At 40.6% G+C, this 26,429-nt stretch overlaps 1 protein-coding gene across 2 annotated transcripts in view; it reads right to left on the bottom strand.

Moving 5' to 3' along the window:
* The window catches only part of LOC134224878 (serine incorporator 1), a 35,962-nt gene that overhangs the window by 3,233 nt on the left and 6,300 nt on the right, over positions 1-26,429 (bottom strand). For both annotated transcript variants that reach the window (XM_062704514.1, XM_062704515.1), the window contains exon 2: positions 18,900-19,914. In XM_062704514.1, coding sequence (XP_062560498.1) covers positions 18,900-19,914 — 1,015 coding nt within the window. The remainder of the gene's footprint in view (positions 1-18,899; positions 19,915-26,429) is intronic.

Genomic DNA, 26,429 nt, shown 5'->3' with positions numbered 1-26,429 from the left:
ACACGTTCGCCAATCAACTTGAAATTTGACGGACGAAATGACGAACGATGGCATGCGCTTCAGCTTTCAGTACATAAAGATTTTTTTCAAGAATTTTTGCTCACAAATAAAGGTGAAAAAGATTTTTACGCCTGAAAATGAAGGTGAGATTTGAAAAATAAGTGGCAACACTGACTAAGGCGCAGGAAAGAATGGAGCTTAACGATATGCGGAGGTTTTTAAGACTGTCATGTGACAAATAAGAAAACCCCAACTTAATTCACCGAGTGGTGATAGTGGTATCTTGGTCTTTCTTGCATTTAGCCAAGACACCAACCTGATATGGCGCTTATATAATTCGATTCCATTTTCTTAATAAGTTTTGAACGCAATGGTCAATCGTTTTTAAATTCAATAGTGATCAACAACGAATGTAACTTGTTGCGAGAAAATCGGTTAAGAATTACGATATGAAAAAGTTGCTAATGTTTTTCGGTTTTCGTGTGCACATTCACACACACACACACGGACAGACAGACATTTGTTCAACTCGACGAGCTGAGTCGATTGATAAATAACTTCTATAAAAAGTTTGATTTTGGAGTGAAATGATAGCCTTTCGGTACAACTTTGTTGTACGAGAAAGGCAAAAAGTGCAAACAACACTTCGAGACTTTACATTGATTTTTGGCAATTACAGCTCTCTTGCTTTAACTGCTGGTCGTAGACCTGTGCGCCGCCGCGCCACGCCGCCGCCGATACTTTTTGACGTACGCCGACGGTCAAGGTATCGGCGGCGCGCCATACGCCGGTTGGCTCCACGCCGCCGCATTTCGTATTTCACGCCGATGATTGGTCAACACAAAAATCACTGTATGCAGTGCGTTTGCATCTGCCGAACCAAGGCAACGTCCCCCAGAAGTAGTACTGGGAGGTAATTCCTGGGGGAAACGATGGCGGAGGCCAAGGGAGTTTAGTCGGTATTACCAGTACGGTCGAGTCCGACACTCCAGTACACTTCCGTGTGGTAGCTTGGTAACTACTAAGCATATGTGCTGGGTTAGTGTGTAAATGCATTCTTCCTTGTAAAAAAAACCAAGGAACCTATCAGGTATTCATAAAATAGCTATTATAATACCTTTAGCAGATATGCTAAATGTTACGTCATCCAAGAACTTCTTGGATACAGACCTACAAATCAATGAGCGTAGCGATGGACTTCTAATCACATATGTAACTTCATGCGGAATAACTTCAATCAGCTTTTTCGCCATACACAAAAGGCACGCACACAATATATGGATTTCCATACCTTAGTATTTATTTACATTGGGTCGCATTGGGTGGTTCATCATCTTTTTAGAGGTTTGAATATAAACTATCTTAATAAGTCTAGTGCTTATACACGCGGCGGCAAGTCAACACTATAAATGTTGGATTTGGAACCCCCTCCTCCCCCTTCCTCCAAAAATGGTAACTTGGCTTCTGGAGCTGGAGCACGATGGGGCATGCGACCAACCAAATTGAACGTTTCCTTCACTCCTCCTTGTACTTAAATTGCCAGAATTGTACTGAATAAATTTTCGATTTATTTTGATAAACAATTCCCAAAGAAACTTCTTTGATTTCGTACGGAGATATGGGAAGATCCATAGAGTACGTCACGCAAAAAATTGCGATTTTCAACCCCCCCTCCCCCCTTCGTCACGTTTTTTGTAAGAATCCCCTAAAATTTTTGTATGGACCGTCACGCTGCTCAGAACCCCCCCTCCCCCCTAGAGGCGTGACGTACTTTGTGGACGGCCCCTATCCGAAAATACGTCCTAGAATTTCGGAAGGAAAATGGCGGAAAAAATTACGAAGGAATTACTAGATGATTTTCTGAGGCAGAGCAGAGACACTTACGCGAAGCCCGCAGGATAGAGGAAATTTCTTTTCAACAGAGTAATCCAACAGACTAACAAATAGATTCGTAAGACTTTATTTTGATAAACAATTCCCAAATAATTGTTTTGGTTTTCTCGAAAGAAATTTCGAAGGAAGTCCTGGAGTCCTGAATAAAATTGTTAGAATCTTGAGGAATTTCTGGATCGATCTCCGTTGCAATTTCTGGAGGATTTTCTGAAGGAATCCCTGGAGAAAATTCCGAAGGAATTCCTGGAGGAATGTCTAAAGAAATTCTTTAATAAATTTAAAAATGTTGGTAATTCCTTTAGGACTTCCTTCGGAAATTATATCTGAGATCGTCCTAGAATGGTGGAAGGAAATGGCGGAGGAAATTCCGAAAGAATTACCAGATGAATTTTCGAGGGAATGGAATACCTGGAAAACTTCCAGTGGAATTGTTAAAATAATTTTCGAAGGAATTTTGTAGAAATTTTTAAAAGTATGTATGTACGTAGCTATCCACCATATTGGCATGAGTGTTGCTCTACATATGGCTCCACTCAAGAGTACAGTCGAATTTAATTACCATCCTGCACTGTTGTATGAAGGGTAAAAAACGAAAATGACGGGCGCGTAAGCAGCGACACTTACGCAAAGCCCGCGGGATAGTGAGAATCTCTTTTCAACAGTGTAATCCAACAGACTTATAATTACATTCGCAATCCTTTTTGAGCTTTTCAAAGTATGGCTTCTTTGAGGAAAGGCGCGTCAAATCCATTACAACTGTGGGGAAGTGTACCCATCTACATGGGTAGAAATTTTTAAAAGTATTCCAAAAAGAATTTCTGAAAGAATTCCTGATGGAATTGTAAGAATTAATCTTAGAAGAATTTTTGAAGCAATTTCCAGAAGAATTGCTTAAGAAATTTCCTAAGGTCCTAGGTAGTGCCGAAGCAATTCCTGAGGGAAATTAAAAAATAAAACTTGTTTTCATTTGTGGAGGTTTTTTGAAAGAGTTCCTGTCGGAGTTCCCGAAATTTTTGAAGGTATACTAGAATGAGTTTCTTGTTGACTTACCGAATTAATTCCTGAATATATTTTCTAGGGAATTATTTAAATTATTAATTCCCAAGGAATTATTGAGAATATCCGAATATCCGCAATCTCGATATTTTTGGAGTTCTTATTAGCATGTAGTCTTGATTCTAAAGTCAAAACTGAGTTTGTTTTACTACTGTCCGGAGAAATTCTTGGAGAAATATGGGAATTTCTATTTAAATTCCAATAGCAATTTGTTTGGAAAATCCAATAAAAATTTCTTCGTAAATTCCCTTCAAAATTCCTTTGGATATTCTTTCAAAAATTCATTTAAAAATTTTATTCGAAAATCTTTTTAGGTTAACTTTCGGTTATTCCTTCTGAAATTGCTCCAGGAATTTCTTCGAAAATCTCTTTAGAAAGGCCACCAGGAATTAATTTGGACATACATCCAGGGATTCCTTCAGACAACCCTTTGGAAAGGCCTTCTAATTTTTCAGAAATTCCTTTGGAACTTCCTCCAGAAAGTCCTTAGGAAATTCCTTCAGTAAACCATACATAATTCCTGCAGGAATAATTCCGGAACAAGTTTTAATTTGGAGGAATTTTTAAAGGAATTTTCGAAGATCTACAGGAATTTCTGGAAGAGTTGCTAAGGGGCCGTCCATAAACCAAGTAGACTCTTGAGGAGGGGGAGGGGGTTTAGAAAAAGTCTACGTTAGTATACAAAGGGGGAGTGGGGGTATACCAAAAGTCTACGTAGACTTTTTATTTTTTGGAAAACAATTTATACAACAGCTTTTAGGTTTTTCTTGTTTTTTTTTGCAAGACTTTACCGAAATAATCTCTTGAATTTCTTCAGAAAAATCTATTGAATCTCACAGAAGTAATAGTCTGAACTACGGCTTAAAACTATCATGGATTTCACCATGAAATTCTTCTGTGTTGAGCAGAAAATTTCTTTAAAGTAAACTATAAAAAAAAATTCGAAAGTTTTTCAAAATTTCCAAATGGATTTTATTGCAGATTTTACTAGAATATCCTTTGATTTTCAGCATTAACTTCTTTGGAAGCTTCCAAAGAAAGCATTTTGCAATATTAAACAAAAGTCTTTGGAATTTCCAAAAGACATTCTTTGGAACTTTTAAGGGAAGTTCTCCGAAATTTCCGCGAGAAACCCTTCAGAATTTATACTGGAGATTTTCTGGGAAGTTACCGGAAAGTTTTTCTTATTTCGGAAATTCTTTGGACATATAAGCAAAATTCTTTGAGATGCCCATGGGAAACTCTTCTTGAATTTTATGGCGATTTCGGGGGTACTATTGCAAATTCTTCGGAACTATTTGGAATTATTTAAATTTCCCACAAAAAAGTCTTTGAAAACACTTTTTTTGCAATTTCTGTAAAAAAGCTTTGGTAATTTTCATAAAAATTTATACGATTTTTTTACGAGAAACTCACTAACATTTCAACTGAAAATTCTCCTTGATTTTCACCGAAAATTATCTAAAAATATAGGATTTAGGATAGGATTTTTATTTTTTTCAAATTTCCTCAGGAAGTTGCTTTAAAGTGGCAAAAGAAATTTAAAAAACGTGCCACGGGAAATATTTGAACCGGTGCCATCGAAAGTGGTACATGTTACATTGAGTAAATTTTTCAGGAGACGCATTTTCCCAAAAACATCGAATAACAAATTCATATTTGCAATTTTTGCAACTAAACCGTACCAACATATTATGACTGATGTGCCTAAAGATAGTAGTGAAAAATAAGCAAAGTTTATGACAAATTTCAAGTTTGTTGGAGCAAATTGCACATGTACCACTATTAATGGGAACAAAAGGAGACAAAAACCGAGAAACGTTGTCAGTAATACAGTATTACAGTATTACTAGATCTTTGCAAATAGAAGCCGTTGGTGTAAAAAACTCAAAATTGACAAAAATGGTTTATGTACCACTTTCGCTGGCACCGGTTTATTTCAGAATGTTCGTTCATTCATTTATTTAGTCTACATCTAAACAGATAACACTGAATCAACAATTTGACGCCACAATACACGGTTCGAGGCCGCATCTCTCCATCCTCGGATACGCCCCACGCTCGTCAAGTCGTTCTGCACCTGGTCTGCCCATCTCGCTCGCTGCGCTCCACGTCGTCTCGTACCTGCCGGATCGGAAGCGAACACCATCTTTGCAGGGTTGCTGTCCGGCATTCTTGCAACATGCCCTGCCCATCGTACCCTTCCGGCTTTAGCTACCTTCTGGATACTGGGTTCGCCGTAGAGCTGGGCGAGCTCATGGTTCATTCTTCGTGGCGGCACCGTCTTCTTGCACACCGCCAAAGATGGTCCTAAGCACCCGTCTCTCGAATACTCCGAGTGCTTACAAGTCCTCCTCGAGCATTGTCCATGTTTCATGTCCGTAGAGGACAACCGGTCTTATTAGCGTCTTGTACATGACACATTTGGTGCGGTGGCGAATCTTTTTTGACCGCAGTTTCTTCTGGAGCCCGTAGTAGGCCCGACTTCCACAGATGATGCGCCTTCCTATTTCACGACTGACATTGTTATCAGCCGTTAGCAAGGATCCGAGGTACCGTGGACCCCCGATAATTTGAACGGTACCTCATTCAAATTAACGGGGTTCATTTTTAATTTGAACTTCTGGTTACTCTATTTGCATTAGAAAAACTGGTTTCTGGCCGCTCTCTTTGCTGGTTTGTTTTGATTCTGCGTTCCGTTTCAAGATGTTTCATTTTTCTTCTCTCGATTCCACGTGCTAAATGACGTTTGAACCATTTTTAATTTGAACGGTGTTCAAACCAACGGGGTTCAAATTAAAAAGTGTTCAGATTAAAAGCGGTCATATTACCGGGGGTCCACGGTAGACGAATTCCTCGACAACCTCGAAGAATGTTTGTGTAATCTTTAAATTACCTCGGGAGTTAAAACTAAATTTCCACGGAAAATTGCTCGGAATTTTAACGGAAAAACTTTTGGAATTAATATGGAAATTCTTGGGATTTCACCGGATGTTGGGATTCAACGGGATATTGCATGAGATATTCAAGAAAAGCATCGGAAATTTCATGGAGAGTTCTTTGGAAATTTCTACGAAATTCCAACTAAAAACCTGTTGGAATGTAAAATTGACATTCTCTGAATTTCAACTCAATTTTTTTCGAAATCCTGAAAATTCTTCGGTTTTCTTCAAATTTGGAGACTTATAGGTTCGATGCTTGACAGATTTTTAACAGTGGCGCGCCGATGCAAAAGTCTCGGCGACGGTGACGCACAGCCTCTAGGAGGAATCAAATCCAACAGACATAGACGAAGCTTTGATTTTGTTTTAAATTGTTAAATTTCGGAAAATTCTACGAAAGTCTACTAGGGGAAAAGGGGTTTGAAAATGTAAAAATTCGGTCTACGTGGTTTATGGAAAGCCCCTAAAGGAATTTCCAGAGGAAATTTTCTAAAAAAAAATTCCGCATTGAAATGCTGCTCACGCGGGAAGAGGTTTGGCACGTTATTGTCGACCGAAAGCCACAGCATCCAACTGACCAGCGTAAAACGGCTGATCAGAAGGCTAGGGCTACTGGCTACAATTGGGATTTGTTTGGAAGAGAGCCAAAAGGGTACTGGGACAAGTTATTGTCATGTGCATACCATGAAAAATACACAATCACGACACAAGTGGTGCTACTGAACAGGTTGTGGCGCATGAATGTTCTAGATAGTTGATGACATTTATGCGGTAACAGACGTTAGATTTGGTTCACACATACCTAGTGGACCTATGAAGACAACAACGCCGGGCGGTAAGAGATTCATCATGACGATGATAGACGACTTCAGTCGTTACACGGTCGTCCATTCACTCGCCAAGAAGTCGGAAGCTCCAGGTAAGATTAACGAATATGTTGGTTTTGATCGAAATTTGTTCAGCCGCAAACCGAAGATCATCCGGTCTGACGGTGTCGGTGAATATCGTAACTAGGAATTACGCTCATTCTTCGCAGAGGAGGGGATTAAAACTCATTTTTATACACTCTACAGCATCCACCCCACAACAAAACGAGGTTGCGGAAAGGTAAAACAGGTCGCTGCAAGAGATGGCGTGGACAATGCTTCTGGATGCCGATCTTCTCAAGCGTTACTGGGAAGAAGCGGTGATTGCAGCGGCGTTCCTGCAGAATAGGCTTTCCTATCGTGCGGTGGATTTTACTCCCTTCGAAAAATGGTGCGGACGAAAGCCTGAGCTGGGATAACTCCGTGTTTATGGATGTTATGCTTACGTAGGGGAAAGTGGGGTAAGATGGCCATATGGGGCAAGACAACGTTAATTATGCCTTAAGTGAGCATTATATTCACATTATTATTACAAGGGATGGATAACAATAATGTAAAAGGGCTATACAACTGAAAAATGCACTTTGACAACCCCACTTGTTCTTGAAATATTGATTTGAAGATGGTTCAGTTGAAATTCGAATTTTCTTATAATTCTCTAATTACATAATTTAACAATTAAAGCCTAAATTACTCATTTTTCAGGACAAATTGATATTTACCAAAGCTTTTATATAACTATAGCCTATATACAATAATAATTTGAGGAGATTCACAGTAATTAGGTTCGATAGGATATACATTTTTGGATACACGTCGGCCTGGGGCGGTATTGCCAACTGTATAGGAACAAGGTCATCTCCAGGATTAAGAGTCGCCTAACCCTTAAATGCATTTTAAAAATGATCAAAATAGTTTCTGCGTGAATCAGAGATGATTTAAAACAAAGGATATGGTTTTAACAGTAAAAATTAGCTTTAGGCAAAATCTGATATTGTTGTAGTGCCAGTTGTCAAGAAATCAATATGAAATACGACATTTTTAAACGAAGCATCATTTGAACATAATCCATACACGCAGAAAAAACTACGTTAAAAACAAACATGTTCTAGGTAAATCCAAACATAAATTCAGTTTGTTCTGGCATCAAAAATATATCTGTTTGGAACAAACATATTGTTGCATTTGAAGCGAACGAAAACTTTTTATTGAATTAAATGTGCGTTTCAAGTTGTTTTAACCAGCTAAATGTTTGAAGCAAACATAGATATTATTGTTTTGGTTCGACCGCTCATAACATTTTCTTATCAATTCTACCAATTTTCATATTCTGGTAGCATTTGACTATTTCATTTACTTACCATTCTGTACCTGAAAAACATTCTTATCATTAATTTGGAAGCAAGAAAACATATGCTTCTACTTTTGCTCCTGCTCCTCTGCTGAATTCCGATCGGATCCGATCCGAACTTGAGTTTTTGTTTACTTTTCAAGAGCGAGCGAGGGGTTATCCACTAGTGTATGTATAAAACAAACACGAATTTAATTTGGTTTTAAAAATAATTATGTTTGATTCAAACATATTACCATTTTGAAAATAAACATGTATATTTTTGAAGCAAATGGATGAAATTTATATCCGTGTAGAAGTGCAAGAAATGTGTCCCCTATTATAAATAAATTTAGCACACTTTTGATATAGTTTTTGGTCCATGCTCGTCTTGCCCCGAGGGAGTGATCATATTGCCCCATATGGTAAATACAGGCATCATAAAAACACCTTTTTCAAAACCTTTTCATAAGATACTGAAACGTTATTAATAAGTGTTTATTGATACTTATGTCAAAAACGGGTCACCTTAAAGGTGTTTCATGGACAAATCAGCAGAATTTGAAGAAGTGTCACTATTTTACAAGGGTTACCGCTTAGGATGGCCATCTTGCCCCATTTTCCCCTACACGTACCAGACGAAAAACGTGGAAAATTCATCAATGGGAAGGCTCGTAAACTTCGCCTAATTGGATATTCCGAAGAACAGAAGGGGTATTGCATTGTCGATACTCGTACCGATTAGGACACCGTAAGCAGGGCCGCACATTTTCTTGAACTGGGCGATTGTTCATTTCAGGACAGCTTGCTACAGGAGCCGGCAGGAACTGTCATGTTTTGATCATTCGAGGACAACGTGGATCAGCAAGCCGAAGAAGAAGAAGAAGTTCGTTCAGAGCAAAGCGACGGAAGCGAATTGGAAGATTATTTTGACGTTGATGGGGCCGTTGCTGTCAAGCAGGAGGAGACCGAGCTCGAGGAAGATCAATCGTGGATACGAGAAGAAGCCAATCAGCAACAGAGCCGGCAAACACGTGGAGTGCTACCTAGCCCTCTTAATGATTACATGGTTGGCTTAGCGGCACACACAGAGGTGAAACCAGTATCGTATGAGGAGGCGATAAGAGATAATACGACTCGAATAATCGGCAACGACCTAGGCGACGAATACAGGATCACGATTGGAAGCTTGGAACATGGAACTGCAAGTCGCTAGGTTTCGCAGGTTTCGACAGGATGATCTACGATGAATTACATCCCCGCAACTTCGACGTCGTGGCGCTGCAGGAGATGAAAGTGTGGACAGGACAGAAAGTGTGGAAAAGCGGACATCGAGCGGCTACCTTCGACCCAAGCAGTGGCACTACCAACGAGCTGGGAACCGGCTTCATAGTGCTGGGTAAGATGCGCCAACGTGTGATTGGGTGGCAGCCAATCAACGCAAGGATGTACAAGCTTAGGATAAAAGGCCGTTTCTTCAACTATAGCATCATCAACGTGCACTGCCCACACGAAGGAAGATTCGACGACGAGAAAGAATCGTTCTACGCACAGCTGGAGCAAACATACGATGGATGCCCACTGCGGGACGTCAACATCGTTATCGGCGACATGACCGCACAGGTAGTAAGGGAGGAAATGTATAGACCGGTCGTCGGACCGGATAGTCGGCACACCGTATCGAATAACAGCGGCCAACGATGCATAAACTTTGCAGCCTCCCGCAGAATGGTAGTCCGAAGCTCCTTCTTTCCCCGCAAAAATATCCACAAGGCCACATCGTAGTAGAGATCACCTAACCAAGAAACCGAAAACCAATTCGACCACGTTTTAATCGACGGTAAAGTGGCACTCCCAACGAAAGAGCAGCTAGGCGCAGCGCCTCTTGAAGATGGCCTGAGAGATATTCGATCCGCCATTGGTAGCACCGCAACCGCTGCACTTGGCACGGTGCCCCCGGATCAGAGATACGACTGGTATGACGGCGAATTTGAGCAGTTAGTGGAAGAGAAGAATGCAGCATGGGCGAGATTGCTGCAACACCGCACGAGGGCGAACAAGGCACGATATAAACGGGCGCGGAACAGACAAAACTCGACTTTTCGGAGGAAAAAGCGCCAGCAGGAAGATCGAGACCGTGAAGAGACGGACCAACTGTACCGCGCTTATACCACACGAAAGTTCTATGAGAAGTTAAACCGTTCACGTAAGGGCCACGTGCCACAGCCTGATATGTGTAAGGACATAAACGGGAACAGGGGCGACTCGTCCATACGTTCTACCTGTTCATGGAACAGGTAACCATTTTTAGGTCAGAAGTAAGAAATTAATGTCTTGGCAATTAATTATAATATACAAATAATTTACAATGATTTTAACATCCAAACATCTAAAGAAACAAAATATTTCGTAGGCAGATCAAGTTAACGCCATATGCTTCGCGTACAGTCAAATTGCAGCTAAATGTGTGTTTCTCTGAAAAACCACACCCCATCCCATAGAAAGCTTTTGCCAGTCGTGCGATCTATAATGAAGAACCAACAGCAGCGCTGCCAGAAGTCAAATTTAAAGTTTTGCGCCATGACAAATGATTTGAAATAATTTCCTCCTTGGTATGTTCACTCGTTCTCCGCGCGCAGAGAACCAGCGTGAGCGTTGCCAGCTTTCTCCGTTTTCTCACATCATCCTCTTTCGCATGCGGAAAGGATGGTGGAATGAGCCGATATGAAAGATCTCTATTCTGAGCAATATCCAGTTATAGTCTAAAATTTTAAGTGCATCTAAATTTAAAACATTTTTGTAACAAAAAAGAAAAATAAGTCATTTATTGTTTTGTAAATCTTTTCTATTTAAATTGTTTGTTTTTCTTTCTAATATTTGGTTAGGTTGTACAAGAAAAGGCTGTAATATTAGATTAAATGCCCAACTTTCATTCGAAACCACTCAGCTTGATGATTTTTTTAATCAGCATAGTAGAACAGGTGTAGCAAAAGTCCACGAGACGCCCCTGAACGGGAACCTTCTTACGAACGAGCGTGAGGTGATCCAAAGGTGGCGGCAGCACTACGAAGAACACCTGAATGGCGATGTGGCAGACGAAGATGGCGGTATGGTGATGGACCTGGGGGAACGCGCGCAGGACATAATTCTACCGGCTCCGGATCTCCAGGAAATCCAGCAGGAGATTGGCCGGCTGAAGAACAACAAAGCCCCTGGGGTTGACCAACTACCAGGAGAGCTATTTAAACACGGTGGTGAGGCACTGGCTAGAGCGCTGCACTGGGTTATTACCAAGATTTGGGAGGAGGAAGTTTTGCCGCAGGTGTGGATGGAAGGTGTCGTGTGTCCCATCTACAAAAAGGGCGATAAGTTGGATTTTAGCAACTACCGCGCAATCACATTGCTGAACGCCGCCTACAAGGCACTCTCTCAAATTTTATGCCGTCGACTAGCACCAATTGCAAGGGAGTACGTGGGGGCAGTACCAGGCGGCCAGGTGTTCACCATTCGCCAAGTACTGAAGAAATGCCGCGAATACAACGTTCCCACACATCATCTATTCATCGACTTCAACGCCGCATATGATACAATCGATTGGACCAGCTATGGCAGCTAATGCACGAACACGGTTTTCCGGATGAACTGATACGGTTGATCAAGGCGACGATGGATCGGGTGATGTGCGTAGTTCGTGTTTCAGGGACATTCGCGAGTCCCTTCGAAACGCGTAGAGGGTTACAGCAAGGTGATGGTCTTTCGTGTTTGCTATTCAACATCGCTATGGAAGGTGTAATACGAAGAGCAGGGATTAACACGAGTGGTACAATTTTCAATAAGTCCGTCCAGCTATTTGGCTTCGCCGATGACATAGATATTATGGCACGTAACTTTGAGAAGATGGACTGAAGAGTTCCCTAAGCGGATCGGACTAGTCATCAACACGTCGAAGACGAAGTACATGATAGGAAGGGGTTCAAGAGAAGACAATGTGAGCCACTCACCGCGATGTGGTAGAAGAATTTGTGTACTTGGGCTGGTGACTGCCAAAAACGATACCAGCAGAGAAATTCGGAGACGCATAGTGGCTGGAAATCGTACGTACTTTGGACTCCGCAAGACACTCCGATCGAATAGAGTTCACCGCCGTACCAAACCGACAATCTACAAGACGCTCATTAGATCGGAAGTCCTCTACTCTACGGACACGAGACCTGGACGATGCTCGTGGAGGACCAACGCGCACTTGGAGTTTTCGAAAGGAAAGTGCTGCGTACCAACTATGGTGGGGTGCAGATGGAGGACGGCACGTGGAGGAGGCGAATTAACCACGAGTTGCATGAGCTGCTGGGAGAACCATCCATCGTTCACACCGCGAAAATCGGACGATTGCGGTGGGCCGGGAACGTAGCCAGAATGTCAACAAGAATGGCACAAGAAAGCGAGGTGCGCAGCGGGCAAGGTGGATCGATCAGATTGAAGATGACTTGCGAACCCTCCGTAGACTGCGTGGTTGGCGACGTGTAGCCATGGTTCGAGCCGAATGGAGAAGACTCTTATATACTGCACAGGCCACTTCGGTATTAGTCTGAATAAATAATAAATACAGAAAGTGATTGGACAGCAGCCAAACGCGTAATCCGCTACCTCAAAGGAACGCGTGATTGAAGTTTGAATCTCGGTGGTGACTGGAACAAGAAAGTCTACCGGATCCGTACTTTTCTATTTAGGATGAGCGGTTTTTTGGGCTAGCCACAGGCAAGATTGTGTTACACTAACGACGTTAGAGGCGGAGTACGTCGCCTTAGCAGAGACCTGCCAAGAAGTCGTCTTGGCGCGTAGACTTCTCAGTGGTCTTGGGGAAACGGGGAATCGCGACTGCAGTGGATGAGGACAATCAAGGAAGTCTCAGCTTTGCTAGCTTGGAGCGTTCTAATAAGCAGTCCAAGCACATTGAGACAAAACTACACTTCGTGATGAATTTGTGTGAACACGGAGAAGTGGTACTACTGCCCTGCGGAGAATATGAAGGCGGATGTTCTAACAAAACCGCTAGGTGGAGTCAAGCATTTTATCTTCGCAACAGAGTTTGGGTTGGTCGGAGATCTGCCGAGAGTCAAGCAATGAGGAGGATTATTGGAAAACAACATTGAATGTCCCCTCGTCATTCAACTGTTGGTTATTTCATACATATATTTTACGCTTGGGCGACTAATGCTCGCTGGCTCCTTAGGAAGCCGCCAACAGAAAGATAAGTTTTCATTTCAACTTTGTACCTTTACGATTATAGACACACAGTGAAAACCTCTTCTGTAATGTATTAACAGAACCGTGGTCGATCCATTTTTCCGGCTATCTGAAACCTACGCAAATTCTCCTGTGCGGTGAACCGTGCTCTTCCACACCTACGCTATCTACCACCACCGTAATTATTATCTCTGTCTTCCTTATGGTACCAACACTGCCATGCACGAGCTGTTGTGCTGCCGTTATGCTGTCGACAGGGCTGTTAATGCGACAAGGAATTGCCTGCTAGCTGGTTGGTCTCATTTGCCCACTCTTTGAGAAAGAACACAGACTAGAGTATGTCAATTACCGAGGAAAAACCCTCCTTAATTCAGCTTGTCCTGTATCGAACAGATTAAATAAATGTTTGTCTTGTTCGATAGGAAAATACAGAATGAATGTTTTGTTGAATAACCAAGTGTAGTTGGTAACCACTGTTACTAGGTGGATCTCTGATAGGCTGGGTAGGTTGCCTCGATGTAACATCTTGAAAACCACGTGACAGCACATCTTCCCCGTAAGCTAATTCCTACTTGGAACTCGTACCATCCGACTACTTCTTGTGACGTACACTCCATCTGCACGATAATGACCTCGTTGCGGTTGATCTGGTTGGAGTTGATCTTGTTGTACTTGTAAAGTATCATCGTCTTCTGCTGATAAGTACTCTTCATCGGGAATAGGTACTGCTTCACATACTATTTCTCCACGGGCAACTTCTTTCTCCTCGTAATCATCATAATCGTACTTCAGAATTTGATGTGATCTTCGTACTATCGTACCCAATTCCTTAGAATAGCATTCGTGTAACTTATCCCCTTTCTTCCGCACAACTTTTGCCTTGATCCATCGTTGTCGTTCAGGATCATGATAGTTTCTTGCATATACTGCCTCATCAGTAGCGAAACGTACTTCCTTCTTCCGCTCATCAATTCTCAAGTCTTCGCCAAATGGTTTAAATTGGGCTCTCTTCGTAGAACATCGAATCGGGTTTTCATTTCTAGCCCATACATTAATTTAAACGGCGTCTCGTTCGTGGTTCAATGTGGTGTAGCCCGATACATGTGAAAGTGTGCATTCATTACTGTTGAAATTGATTTACCATGATTGCAGTTATCGAATATCATCTTCTTCACAGCATATTTGAAAGCCTTGACTGCATTTTCTGCAGCACCATTTGAGCAAGGACTATACGGTGCTGACGTTAAATGACGAATTCCTTTTTCATCGCAAAAATCTTGAAATTCTTTCGTCATAAAAGACCTTCCATTATCAGAAACCAGGGTATCACAGTTACCAAATATTGCAAAACAATTTTCCAGCTTCTCAATTTTTTCTTTAGTAGATAGTGAACGTACCAAGTAGCATTCAACCCAATTCGAGTAACTATCAGTGACGATAAGAAATTTTTTCTCATTCAGGAACAAGTGATCGATATGAATTCTTTCAAACGGACGAGAACATAACTTCCATGGAGAAATCGATGAGTCTTTAGCATCTGGTCTATACTGGATACAAGATTCACATTTTTTATTTCTTTATTATAGAGGTTTGCAGCCCTGGGCTGGCTCACCTCTAAAGATTCACATCTTTTTGGCCACCAGAAATAGTTTCGAGCCAACGATTTCATTTTGACAATTCCAAGATGAGTTGAATGTAGTTCTTGCAGCAAAAAATAACTTAGCTTCAGAGATGCTGTAACACGGTAGCCCCACATAAGAACGCCTTCTTCAACAACGAGTTCGTACTTACGAACAAAATATTTCTTCAATTCAGGATCGTCGACTTTACCAGGCCATCCGGTCTTAACGTAATGCACTACATGGCTTACTACAGGATCCCGCCTTGATTCAATTATAAGCTGTTTCCGTTCGACCAATGACCTCGTTTCAGATTCAATATACTGCAGAAGCATAACTTCTTCGTCATCTTCAGCTTCATCGTCACAGCATTGAACTGGTGATCGAGACAAGAAATCAGCTACTTTGTTGCTGACTCCTTTAATGTACTTGATCTCATATTCGTAATTTGCCAGGAAAACAGCCCAACGTTGTAACTATCCGAACACCATATCCGTAATTCCCTTTCGTCCAAATAACGACACAAGTGGTTGATGATCCGTCAAAATCATGAAGCTTTTTCCAAGAAGATAAATGCTCAATCTTCGAACCGCATAACAAACAGCCAACGCTTCCATATCCAATGGAGAATAATCTTGTTCGTGAGATTTGAGAGCTCTTGAAATGAACGTTATTGGCCGTTGACTACCATCAGGAAACACTTGTAAGAGCACAGCTCCGATTCCTTTGCCAGACGCATCAGTAATTAACATAACTGGCAATTCAGGATTATATGGCACCAACACATTATCCGAACATAATATCTGTTTTACAGTTTCAAACGCCACGTCACATTCAGAAGACCAATCATACCGTTTGTCCTTCTTAAGTAATTGATACAAAGGGCTCAGTATTGCTGAGATGTTCGGAATAAACTTCGTTACCATCCCGAGAAATTTATTATAGCGCGAACCTTTTCCGGATCCTTATGCAGTCCATCACCGTCAATAATGTGTCCCAGAAATTGCATTCTTTCCTTGAAAAACTCACATTTCTCACGATTTAGTCGAAATCCGGCTTCTAAAAGCTTGCTAAATTCTTGAGACGTTCGCTTCGTCATCCAAGAAATTAATACACTCGGGGCATTCCTGCAATAACTTTTCCAGAACTTCTTGAAATATTGCACAGGCTGGTTTAGTACCAAACGGCAAACGATTCACATAATATATTCCTTTGTGAGTACTCCATGCCAACATTTTTCTCGATTCTTCCAGCTCTAGCTGATTGTACGCCGATTACAAATCCAGTTTCGAAAATAACTTTCCACCTTGCAACGCGTCTAACAAATCTTCCAAATCAGGCATACGGTATCGCTTATCTTCCAGAAACGCATTGACAGTTACTCGATAATCAGCGCACAAACGAATTGACTTGTCTTTCTTTAAAACAGGAACTAACGGGGTTCCCCACTCTGCAATCTCAGCCTTAGTAATAATACCAGTCTTCTCTAGTGCGTCCAGTTCCTCTTCAACCTTAGCTTGAAACGAAATCGGTATTTTTCGAGGTTTAACAAACTTCGGTACAGCAATATGGCCTTTCTCTTTGCAAATCTTGTATACATAACTTCGATACTGTCAACTTCTAAAATCATGGTTATTCTTTCCGTACGCAAAACATGTCGCTGAACTAACTTTCTTCGCCGGCTTCGAACCATAACTTGTCTTCTTCTCGTTAATCTTATTAACTTCCAGCAAAGTTCGGTTTTTAATGTGGCTTCCCTTTTCACCGCAATCTTGAGCAAATTCTCCAATGAAACATTGTCTTCCTCTTCACACAACCGTTCAAAAATCGGACCGGATTGTAGTCCCGTCACAAAAATGTTCTTCAGTGCATGATCCAAATGTTTTTTAAAATTGCAATTCAATGATAGCTTCTTCAACCGAACGTACCATTCTTGTACGCTTTCTCCAGATTCTTGCCTTGCTCTATAAAAAGATGTTCGCTCCCGATATGTAATTATTGCCGGACAGAATCTTTCCTTCAACAACGCGCACAGCTCTTCATAGGACTTAGCATTTGGTTTTTCTGGATGGCAGATGTTCTTTACCGTTTGATAAACTTCTAGCGAAATCGAGGTAAGAAGTATAGCGGATCTACGCTTATTTTCTAAATCCACGGCAAGGAAATATTGCTCTAAACGTTCTTGATACATCTCCCATTGATCTCCAAAAGAAAACTGGACGGAGCAAATCCTTCCATTTTGCTTGTAGGTTTGAAATCCTTTCGTCGCCAATTGTTTCATATCGAACAGATTAAATAAACGTTCGTCTTGTTCGATAGGAAAATACAGAATGAATGTTTTATTGAATAAACAAGTGTAGTTGGTAACCACTGTTGCTAGGTGGATCTCTGATTGGCTGGGTAGGTTGCCTCGATGTAACAACTTGAACACCACGTGACAGCACACGGCTATCAAAATTTCACTATTTTGATTGCAAAATTTTGATATGATGATGATGATACTACCATCTATTCTAGCAAGGCACCTGCCGATAGCACTGGCCATATCTGACAAACGATTTGATCATGATTATATTATTGTTTGTATTTCATCAAACTCCTGTATGATGTATGCCAAAAATGGGTGGGGTGGTTCCATAAGCAGAGACATTTATGCGAATCTACGGGATGAATAAAGAATCTCCTTCCAGAAAAAAGTTGATAGCCAGTGGAGATATATCAGCTTCCACACTGATATTCTTCCCTCCCCCTTCATACGGGAGCTTGGCAGAAGGAAGGTCGTGTGATATGTGCCATCACAAATATTGCCCTCCGCTCGCTTTCAAATCGACTTCTATAAAAACATTCTTTATGCCTGCCGTATCCTAACGGAACTATCAATTCTATACTTTCGCCTCTAATGCTATCATGAACATGTACGTCCAAGTTTGGAAGATAATATTAGCATTTCCATATCATTATTTTTTTTTTTTTTTTAAATAGCATCAGATCTCGACGTTTCTTCATGCGTTCTAATCTCCATGCCGTTGCAGAGGCTTTTGTGCCTTTTAACTAAGAGGGAAATAGCTAGGTTTGGGCTCACGATCAATGCCAGAAAAACGAAGTACATGATCTCTGGCAATCAACGTGAGTGGGTGGTGAAGAAGTGCGGATGTTGAAAAATTGAGAATATAGAAGAACTTGTGTACCTTGGATTGGACTTCTAGTGACGTGCGATATGCGTGTGCGAATAATGTTACTCACGAGGAGGTGAAAATGCGTATAGCAGCTGCGAATAGGGCTTATTATGGACTAACCATCTTAAATTCCGTAGTCTGCGAACGAAGACGAAATTCGCGCTGTATACTACTCTGATTCATCCGGTGGCTTTATTCGGCCATGAAACATGGACGTTAAATAAGGCTGTTCGGAGAGCTTTGAAGTATTTGAGCGTAAGGAGCGGCGGACCGAGTGCGGACAATACTCAAGACACAAAAGCCTGTAAACAGGAGAACGGAATCTGGCAGCGTCGCATGAATCACGAGTTATACCAAGTGCAAAAAGGGCTGGATATTGTTAAGCTTTTACTACACGGCAGACTAAAGTGAGCTATACACGTTGTTCGTATCCCGAAAGAGCGTCAATTGAAGTAAATATTCACTAGAGAACCCCGAAAAGACTGTTGTAGGTTCGTGGTAGGTAGCGTACAGGATGGCTTTTTGTAGTTGAAGAGGAGCTGAAGGCGCTGAGTTTTAGGGCGACTGGAAGCGATTGTCGGAGTCCAGCGTAGAGAGATACTTCATTCGAAGTACCTAAACTAATCAAGAAGTAGCTGTAGCCTGCAAAGTATCAAGTGAGTATGCTCGTAATGTCTTTTCTGTGCTTAGTGTCTACGTTGTTTTTAATAAGCTTGTATGGCAAATGAAAAAAAAAACATGGAGATAGTGTGTAATAAATCACCATATCTTACCTTGCTTCTCTGGGTCTGCCAATCGCGAAACATTATTAGCCGAGCGCAGCGTCGAGTACAGAATGCACAGCATCCAGATCACCAGTCCGATGATGCTGGTTTTGTCGAAATGCACCTTGGTCTGCTTGTCTCCGATGATTCCCAAGAAGCCCGGGTTGCATTCGGCATCCGGATTGTTTGCCACGGCCGACCATGTCAGATAGACCGTGTATAGAGTTACCATTGAGCTCTGCAGAAGTCCCGACTTTGGGGCGTGCTCCTGGATGCTGGGCCAAATCGACATGACGCTCACAGCCAAGCACAGAATCATATTGAACGTGATGAAGAACTTGTTCAACGAGCAGTTGTCCGCTTCAGTGAAGTATACGTAAAGCAGCGCGATTCCGGTTAAAGACAACGCGTACTGCAATCCAGTGACGCAGCACAATGCGGCAAACCAGCCGCGTGATTCCTCCTCCTCATAGTTGCTGACCCAGGCTTCGGCCCACGAGTGAGCGAAATCTACGATGTAGACCAGCTGAACCAGAATGAAAGCGAAACCGCCCATCATTCCGACCCACATCCACGTCGGTCCAAATCCCGTCTCCGGAATGAAGAACGCTCCAATAGCAATACCGGTAACGATCATAAACTTGATGCCCCAGAATCCATTCTGCAAAGCCGATCGCGGATCTTTTGAAGACCGAACTCCAACCATCATAAGTGCCCACAGTGCAAAAAAGCAGCACAGTGCAAAACAGATGCGATACACGGCCAAATAGCCAACGGCCGAACTACAGTCGATCGTTTCCGAACCCGGTAACAGATGCCCAGCGGTTGACGTCGAGTTGGCGCAAAACGGTACCTTTTGGAGGAAATCCTGCAATCCCGGGGCAAGCATTATGGCCCCCACGATGGCACCCAGCAGCAGCATCAGCGCGTACATGAAGCGCGTTGCCGTCGAGTTGGATTTCAACGAAGACGGACATAGCGAACAGCACAGGGAGCACGCCGTTCCGGTGCAGCAGCAAGCGAGCTGAAATAGAAGGGATTATGAATAGGATGGTTTACTGGTTGGTTATCACAATGCAAGCATGCATATGACTGGAAATAAAGGAAATGCGAAATATCATAATTAAATTACAATAACGGTCGAGACACTTTACACCACCAGTTGTGTGTATGAGAGCTGCTCTAGGTATAGTATCTAGGAGTATCTAGGAATTTACAGTAAAATTAATTAAAATTTGATTTGATTTGAAAGAAAATTATTGTTATCACCACCATCACCTACTTCATCTTTTGCTTTTCTTGTTTTCGCCAAGGATTGAGTACACTGTCATTACACTATATATTAAAGTGGGGCGCCATGGTAATTTTTTCAAATAATCAATGGGAATTCGGTTTCATCAGTACCAGCTGAGCTGCGGAGGCCGACAAAGGTCCTTCGTAGCTTAATAGAAAAAGCACCTGTCTACCGTACTAGGATCGTGGGATCGAACTCCACCGAAGTTTGTTATTCTTCAAATCATTTTTCGAACTATATCTTTCACTCGTTTTTGAAAACAACATCACGATTTTTGAATATAATTTTCGTTGCAGGGTTATACTAATTATAGGCTTTTGTTTTCTCTTCATATCCAACAACAACAGATTCTTTCGATTTGGCATCCCGTTTCTTCTTTTCTGCCTTTCTCGTACAACAAAGTTGCACCAAAAGGCTATTATTTCACTTCAAAAACGAACTTTTTATAGAAGTCTCGGACACCCATGATGTTATATACCAAGCGACACAGCTCGTCGAGCTGAACACATGTCTGTCGGTCTGTTCCAGCAACGTGCCCTCTTCAACAAAGTTTTTCGACATCCTTTGGGTTATACTTTAACGCAATGTGCCACTTGGTTTACGATGAACTGAAACCTCTAGTAGTAGAAATGCAAAAATATACGTTCTCCCATACTAATTTCCATACAAACTTCAAACGCGATGCGGAAAGCGAGGAAGCAACCAATCGGTCTCAAATTCTGCACAGTTGTTCAGGACCCAGAATGGTTTCAAAAAAACGTTGATTTGAAAAAAATGATCATAACGCCCCACTCTATTTAACTATTTATGATGTATTGTCTGTGCGGAATAAATTTATACCGATGTTGGATTTTTCTCCAGATACAGGCAACTTACCCAACTTCGGAAGTAGTGCGCTGGATTCGCATAAAGATGCGCTAAACAACGCATCAATTAGTTTGACAAATAAAACTTCGGAAGTCCCGACTTCCGAATTCTAACTTGGTGCTACGCCGACAATATATCGCACAAAGGCGAAACCAAACAATTAAATCGGGATAGGCATCCTCACCGCTAAGTGAATGATTCTTGGTTTTGACGTAGGGCTTACGTCTTTCTTTACTTACCCAGTATGTGTCATTCAGATTTTTGTAAATCGAGAGCGTTACGCTGAGAGGGAAGATTTCAAACGTTACTAGCGCCTTTATCTTTCGATGGATTTTGAAGATTTATATATCATTCGACTCGGACACTCTCCAGCAATTTGTAAATTTTATTGAAGCTTAAGATTATTAACGATAAGCTATTGAAATTTTCAATTTTTGTCAAAGCCAATAAACATTTCATATATAACCAATCCCGTGCATTCCTAACACGGACATCAGAATGCAGTAAGCCACGGGCCTTCGGATTTTCTTGGGTGTATAAAAGAAGCAGTGCCTGCCGTGTGCGAGTCATTACAATTCTTGAAAGCAGCGCGTCTATATCACGGAAAGTGATTGGTTTCATAATCCATGATACCGGGATGGGTACGAGTCATGGCATATGACTGACCATATGTTAAGTTGTGGTTGGTACTAAACGACACGTACATTAAAACATAAAGGGTAAATTGCCCAATAGTGGACCCCCTAGTAGCGGAATTTTGCTCTTCCTATCATAAGGCTCAAAAAATTTCAACATATTAACTCTGCTTGATATCTAACAACAAGCTCTGCATCCCCTCTTCACGATACATACATAAAACACCCAAATACACGACGTTATTCGTTAAAATTAACATTTTAAAGTCTAACTGAATTTGCCCTATAGTAGACCCCCTGGGGGTCCATAATAGGAAATTGCTTTCCTATAGTCGACACTTCATTTGATTTTCATGTCCCGTTTCGGGACGTTCTTCTTCCCTATTATGGACCCCCCAAAATATTCGTATAATGGACACTCTCGTGTTTATTTTTTATAGAATTGTAAAAAATCATCTAATTTTACTTTCTAAGCATTTCTAATGCATGTAATCAAATCATAGGACTGTAAGGTAGGTTCTCCCGATAGAATTTCATAGCAAAATGTTGGCATTGTGCAGTAATAATGCAAAAAAATTTGGGGTTGTATACAAGAGACGACCGCTCGACGTAAACTACGTAAAACCAAATATAGTATACTGAATCATTATTCGGCTCTATATAGAAGAGAAGGAACTATCCCACCGACACTACTACCCAGCTTTAGCAGCATCTCTCTCCAGAGGGAGTTGGGGACCCCACTGTCTAATAGCTGGGCCACCCCATTCATACACCCCAGTTCATCAATTGATAATATCCTAAAAGTAGCCAATTACCAAGGATTGAAACGCGCTGCATAGAAGATGCATAAATCTTGAAAGAACTGAAATTTTCAATAGATTAGCGTTGATACTTTAAAATTTTAATATTGTTGGTAAATTGGTGAAGAGTTTGTGAATCGATTGATATATAAATCTTCTAAATCCATTGGGGAAGATCCATTAATTACGTAACGCAAAAATTGGCCATTTTCAACCCCCCCTCCCCCCTATGTCACACTTTTTGTATGAAACATTGAAAATTTTTGTATGGATTGTCACACTTCGGTCAACCCCCCCTCCCCCCTCAAAGCGTTACGTAATTTGTGGATGCTCCCTTGAAAGATAAAGAACCTATCAATGTTACAAATCTTACATGATTTCGTGACGGTCCCCAATTAGGAAATTTTCATTTTACACCCTGTATGCGAGTCTTCCCCTTAGACGTTGTCTACGTCAAAAGGCTGGAGGGTCCACTATTGGTTGGGGATCCACTATAGGGCACTTTACCCTACATATACTACAACAGTTCTAATTCCCCAGCAAAAAAATCAACTACACTGATGAAAATAAAAATCTAGAGTGCTTTGAAAATAGGTCGTATGTGCAAAAGAGAGTCTCTCTTTGGATCTATTCTCTTTGGATTATTACGAAACCATACGAAAGATTACTTTGAATTTCTTGGCAGATATCCAAAGACAATAGTTTTGTCTATCATGCTGAAGTGGAAATGTAGCAAAACATGCAAAACTAGCCGATATATTAACGAAAGAGAGCGTGATCAAAGAGAATCTCTCGTTTGCACATACGACCTATTCTAAAAGCAATCTAGAAATTTGATTAAAATAATTACTTTCATTCATTCGCATAAGGCATTAGCAATTAAAGATGCATAATCAGCAATACTGTTAATATCCATTTTAGATAAGAAAATTTCGCCGTATTACACACTTAGTTCAGCTCGGCATTTTTTGATTCTTTTGCCGAGATCCGCACAGCCGAGCGCTCGGTTCGTGACTTTCTGCTGATATCTCAGCTGAAAAAGCAATTTGTTTACTGCGGCACTCAAAGGAGCCACCGTAATCATACGTTCATTCAGCCGTTATTTCAGCTAATGAACTTTAACCGAGATTTGCACAGCCGAGATCGGTGAAAAAATTTAAGTGTGTACATGTAGATGTTTTTAAAAAGTCAGCAAAAAATAATTTCCAAAAGAATAGGGGAAAATACCTATTCTTGGCAGTCTAAGACATTCGCCAAATTGAATGATGAAAATAATGAATAATTACACTAAAACACAGGAACAGTTTAACTGGTATACATTTGTATGCTCTTTCTTTGATGATTGGTGTTCACTAAATATAACAGCTTTAACCACAAAATCAGTAAATTTAATATTAAGTAACAGGTCAACATTTCTTCTATTGGCATAGCAATTTCTATTATCAGCAATGAATTTGCTCCCTTTAGCAACTAGATATGGTAGTAGAAAACTGGTAATGTATTGGTGCAAAACGCTGGTTGTTTGTATCCTCCAGTAGTAAAATTCATTCATATTAATCGGCCGCACGCTCATCTCGCGTCACTCAATTTTGGAACAAATTTTAGTAATTATCAAAACTGGCTTAAAACAAAACATGAGTTTTTAGCCTTGGCATCAGTTTTATGTCATGTAGACAGATAGGCAAAAGCATTTAAATACAATGTAAAAAAAATTAACCCTTATGCGGCCAACAAAAAACAGACGTGAATGGCAGATAGGGTACCCGTGTACCCATATATTGACATTTTCATAACTTTTACCATTTTCAACTTATTTTAATAATGTTGGCCATTTTGGAGAAGGGAACTTAAATGATTTTTGTCCGCTGCTAAGATTTACATCTTTTGTCTTACGAGATGAGCCGGCCTAGGGCCAAAAATCTCGTTAATAAAGACAAACAAAAAATCTTTTGCCTTTTGTAATGCCTTAGAGTCTACACGTAAGCAAAAGTCTATCAACCAGTTTCAAATATACAACTTGCTCTTTGTGGTCCTTACATGATATGTTTGTTTCATAAAAAAAAATCACCGCTCGACGTAAACTACGTAAAACCAAATCTATACACATAAACATGAAGTTTTGTCTGTCTCCCTTTATAGACTAGCAAACGGCATGAACATTTGTATGTAGAGGTTTTTGGGAACGATGAAGATTCTTGTGATGGTATTAGACCCTTCTTCTGGAAGCGGGACTTCCATACAAATGAAGTACAAATTTCTGCTTTAATCGAAAATTAATTTAAAATATAGAATCCAAAGTCGCAAATTTCGAATCTTAAAAATAATGTAAAAAATATAAAATTAATCAATTTTAGGTGAAACGAAGCTCGTCGGTTCTGGTAGTATAGTATATTAACAATATATTCCACCTCGTGAGTCTTCATATGTTGAATAATGGGCAGCACTGTCCTATCCAGCCGCTGGAGCCACCCCATTCTTACACTACGTTTCACAGTTGAATAATAGATAATACCCTAAACATAGGCAATTATTTATAGTTGAAATGCGCTACGTAGGAACGGGAATGGTTATGATTTTTTTTTGATGAGCTTGGAAAGTATTAAAGTTGCAAAAGGAAAACGGTCCTGTCTACGGTGTTGCTATCACTTTTGATATAATTTATGGTCTGCGTAAAAATCTGAACAGAAGCATTTGTATTTTACAACTTTTTTTTTTAAATGCCATCACCAGATATTTTGTTCGTATTTTTGCTAAAATCAAATCGCATAGAATTGTGCGTGGTATCTTTTAGCGTGTGTTTGATATGCTCACAAACACATTCTCTCGCTCTATTCCGAAGTGTGCTGCTGTCAAAGAAAACGAACAGTCCCGATTTTATTTAGTGAAATATAGAGCAAATATTGCATAAATTTGCTCTTTGTGGTGATAATCAAGTGGTGATAAAGTGTAAAAAGTAGTTTACGTACCTAATTTGTCGTGTCATACGCAATAAAGGAGAGAAACAGGCGATCCAAAAAAGTAAGTAACAGTTTGCTTTTCGTGCGCTGCTTTCTTTGGCGATGCAATAATGGCAAGGATTTTGTAGGTGCAAATTTGTTTCGGTGATTAACTCATCAAATCTTGCTACTTTTACACAAACAACTTACTCAAATGAAAGCTAAGACTTGAAATTGTGTGATTGAATTAAAAATATGTTCATAAATAGTGTATGTTTTCTGGAAAACTCAAATTTTGTTGAGGGTGCCAACAACTGTCGCACCCTGCCAATGCCGTATTCTACCCTATTTAAATAAACATTATTTTATACTTTGGTTTTCAGTTTTCTGAGAAATTATATTCTTAAACTTGACTTAGACTCGGAGTTTGAAGCCAAAGCATTAAACAATTTTTCGTTGACGTGTCAGCAGTACCTCCTCTATTTTAGTAGGGTTACTGCTCCTTGACTTGTTTCTTATTGTTGTGATTTTTTCTGCAGTAAGCACGCATGTAGGCAAGAAAAAGCAAAGAAATTGGTGCTGTATTTCTTTGTTTGAAAAACGGGACAGTTTCCCTAAAGTAGAACATTTCGCCTAAGTCTGAAAATTTGATTAATAAAATTTTTATACTTTAAATACTATCAGAAATCTATAAATGCCCTATATTTGCTTGAGTAAATAGGGGCTCAATAGTTAGAAACAAAGCAATTCTAATTATGTATTTAATTGTTAGTTTTATTTCCAGAAGTTTTGAATAAAGAAATTGACAATTCTACACAGCATGGAAGTCGTCGTTTCCAATATCAATACCTATAATCAGGCTTGCCAAAAACTCCTCACCGAGTAGAAAATAAGCAAGAGCAGGAGTTTTTTTGAGGAGCAGAAATAAGCATCAAAACTCACAACATTGTGCATCATTAGGGGCCGATGCCCACGTAGCGTTTTTTCAACGCTGCGTGCACGTGGCG

The sequence above is a fragment of the Armigeres subalbatus genome, chromosome 3 (genome assembly GCF_024139115.2).
Source record: "Armigeres subalbatus isolate Guangzhou_Male chromosome 3, GZ_Asu_2, whole genome shotgun sequence".
Classification (NCBI taxonomy): Eukaryota; Metazoa; Arthropoda; class Insecta; order Diptera; family Culicidae; genus Armigeres; species Armigeres subalbatus.
The sequence above is the reverse complement of the archived record's forward strand: the minus strand, read 5'-3'. Positions and strand labels throughout refer to the sequence as shown.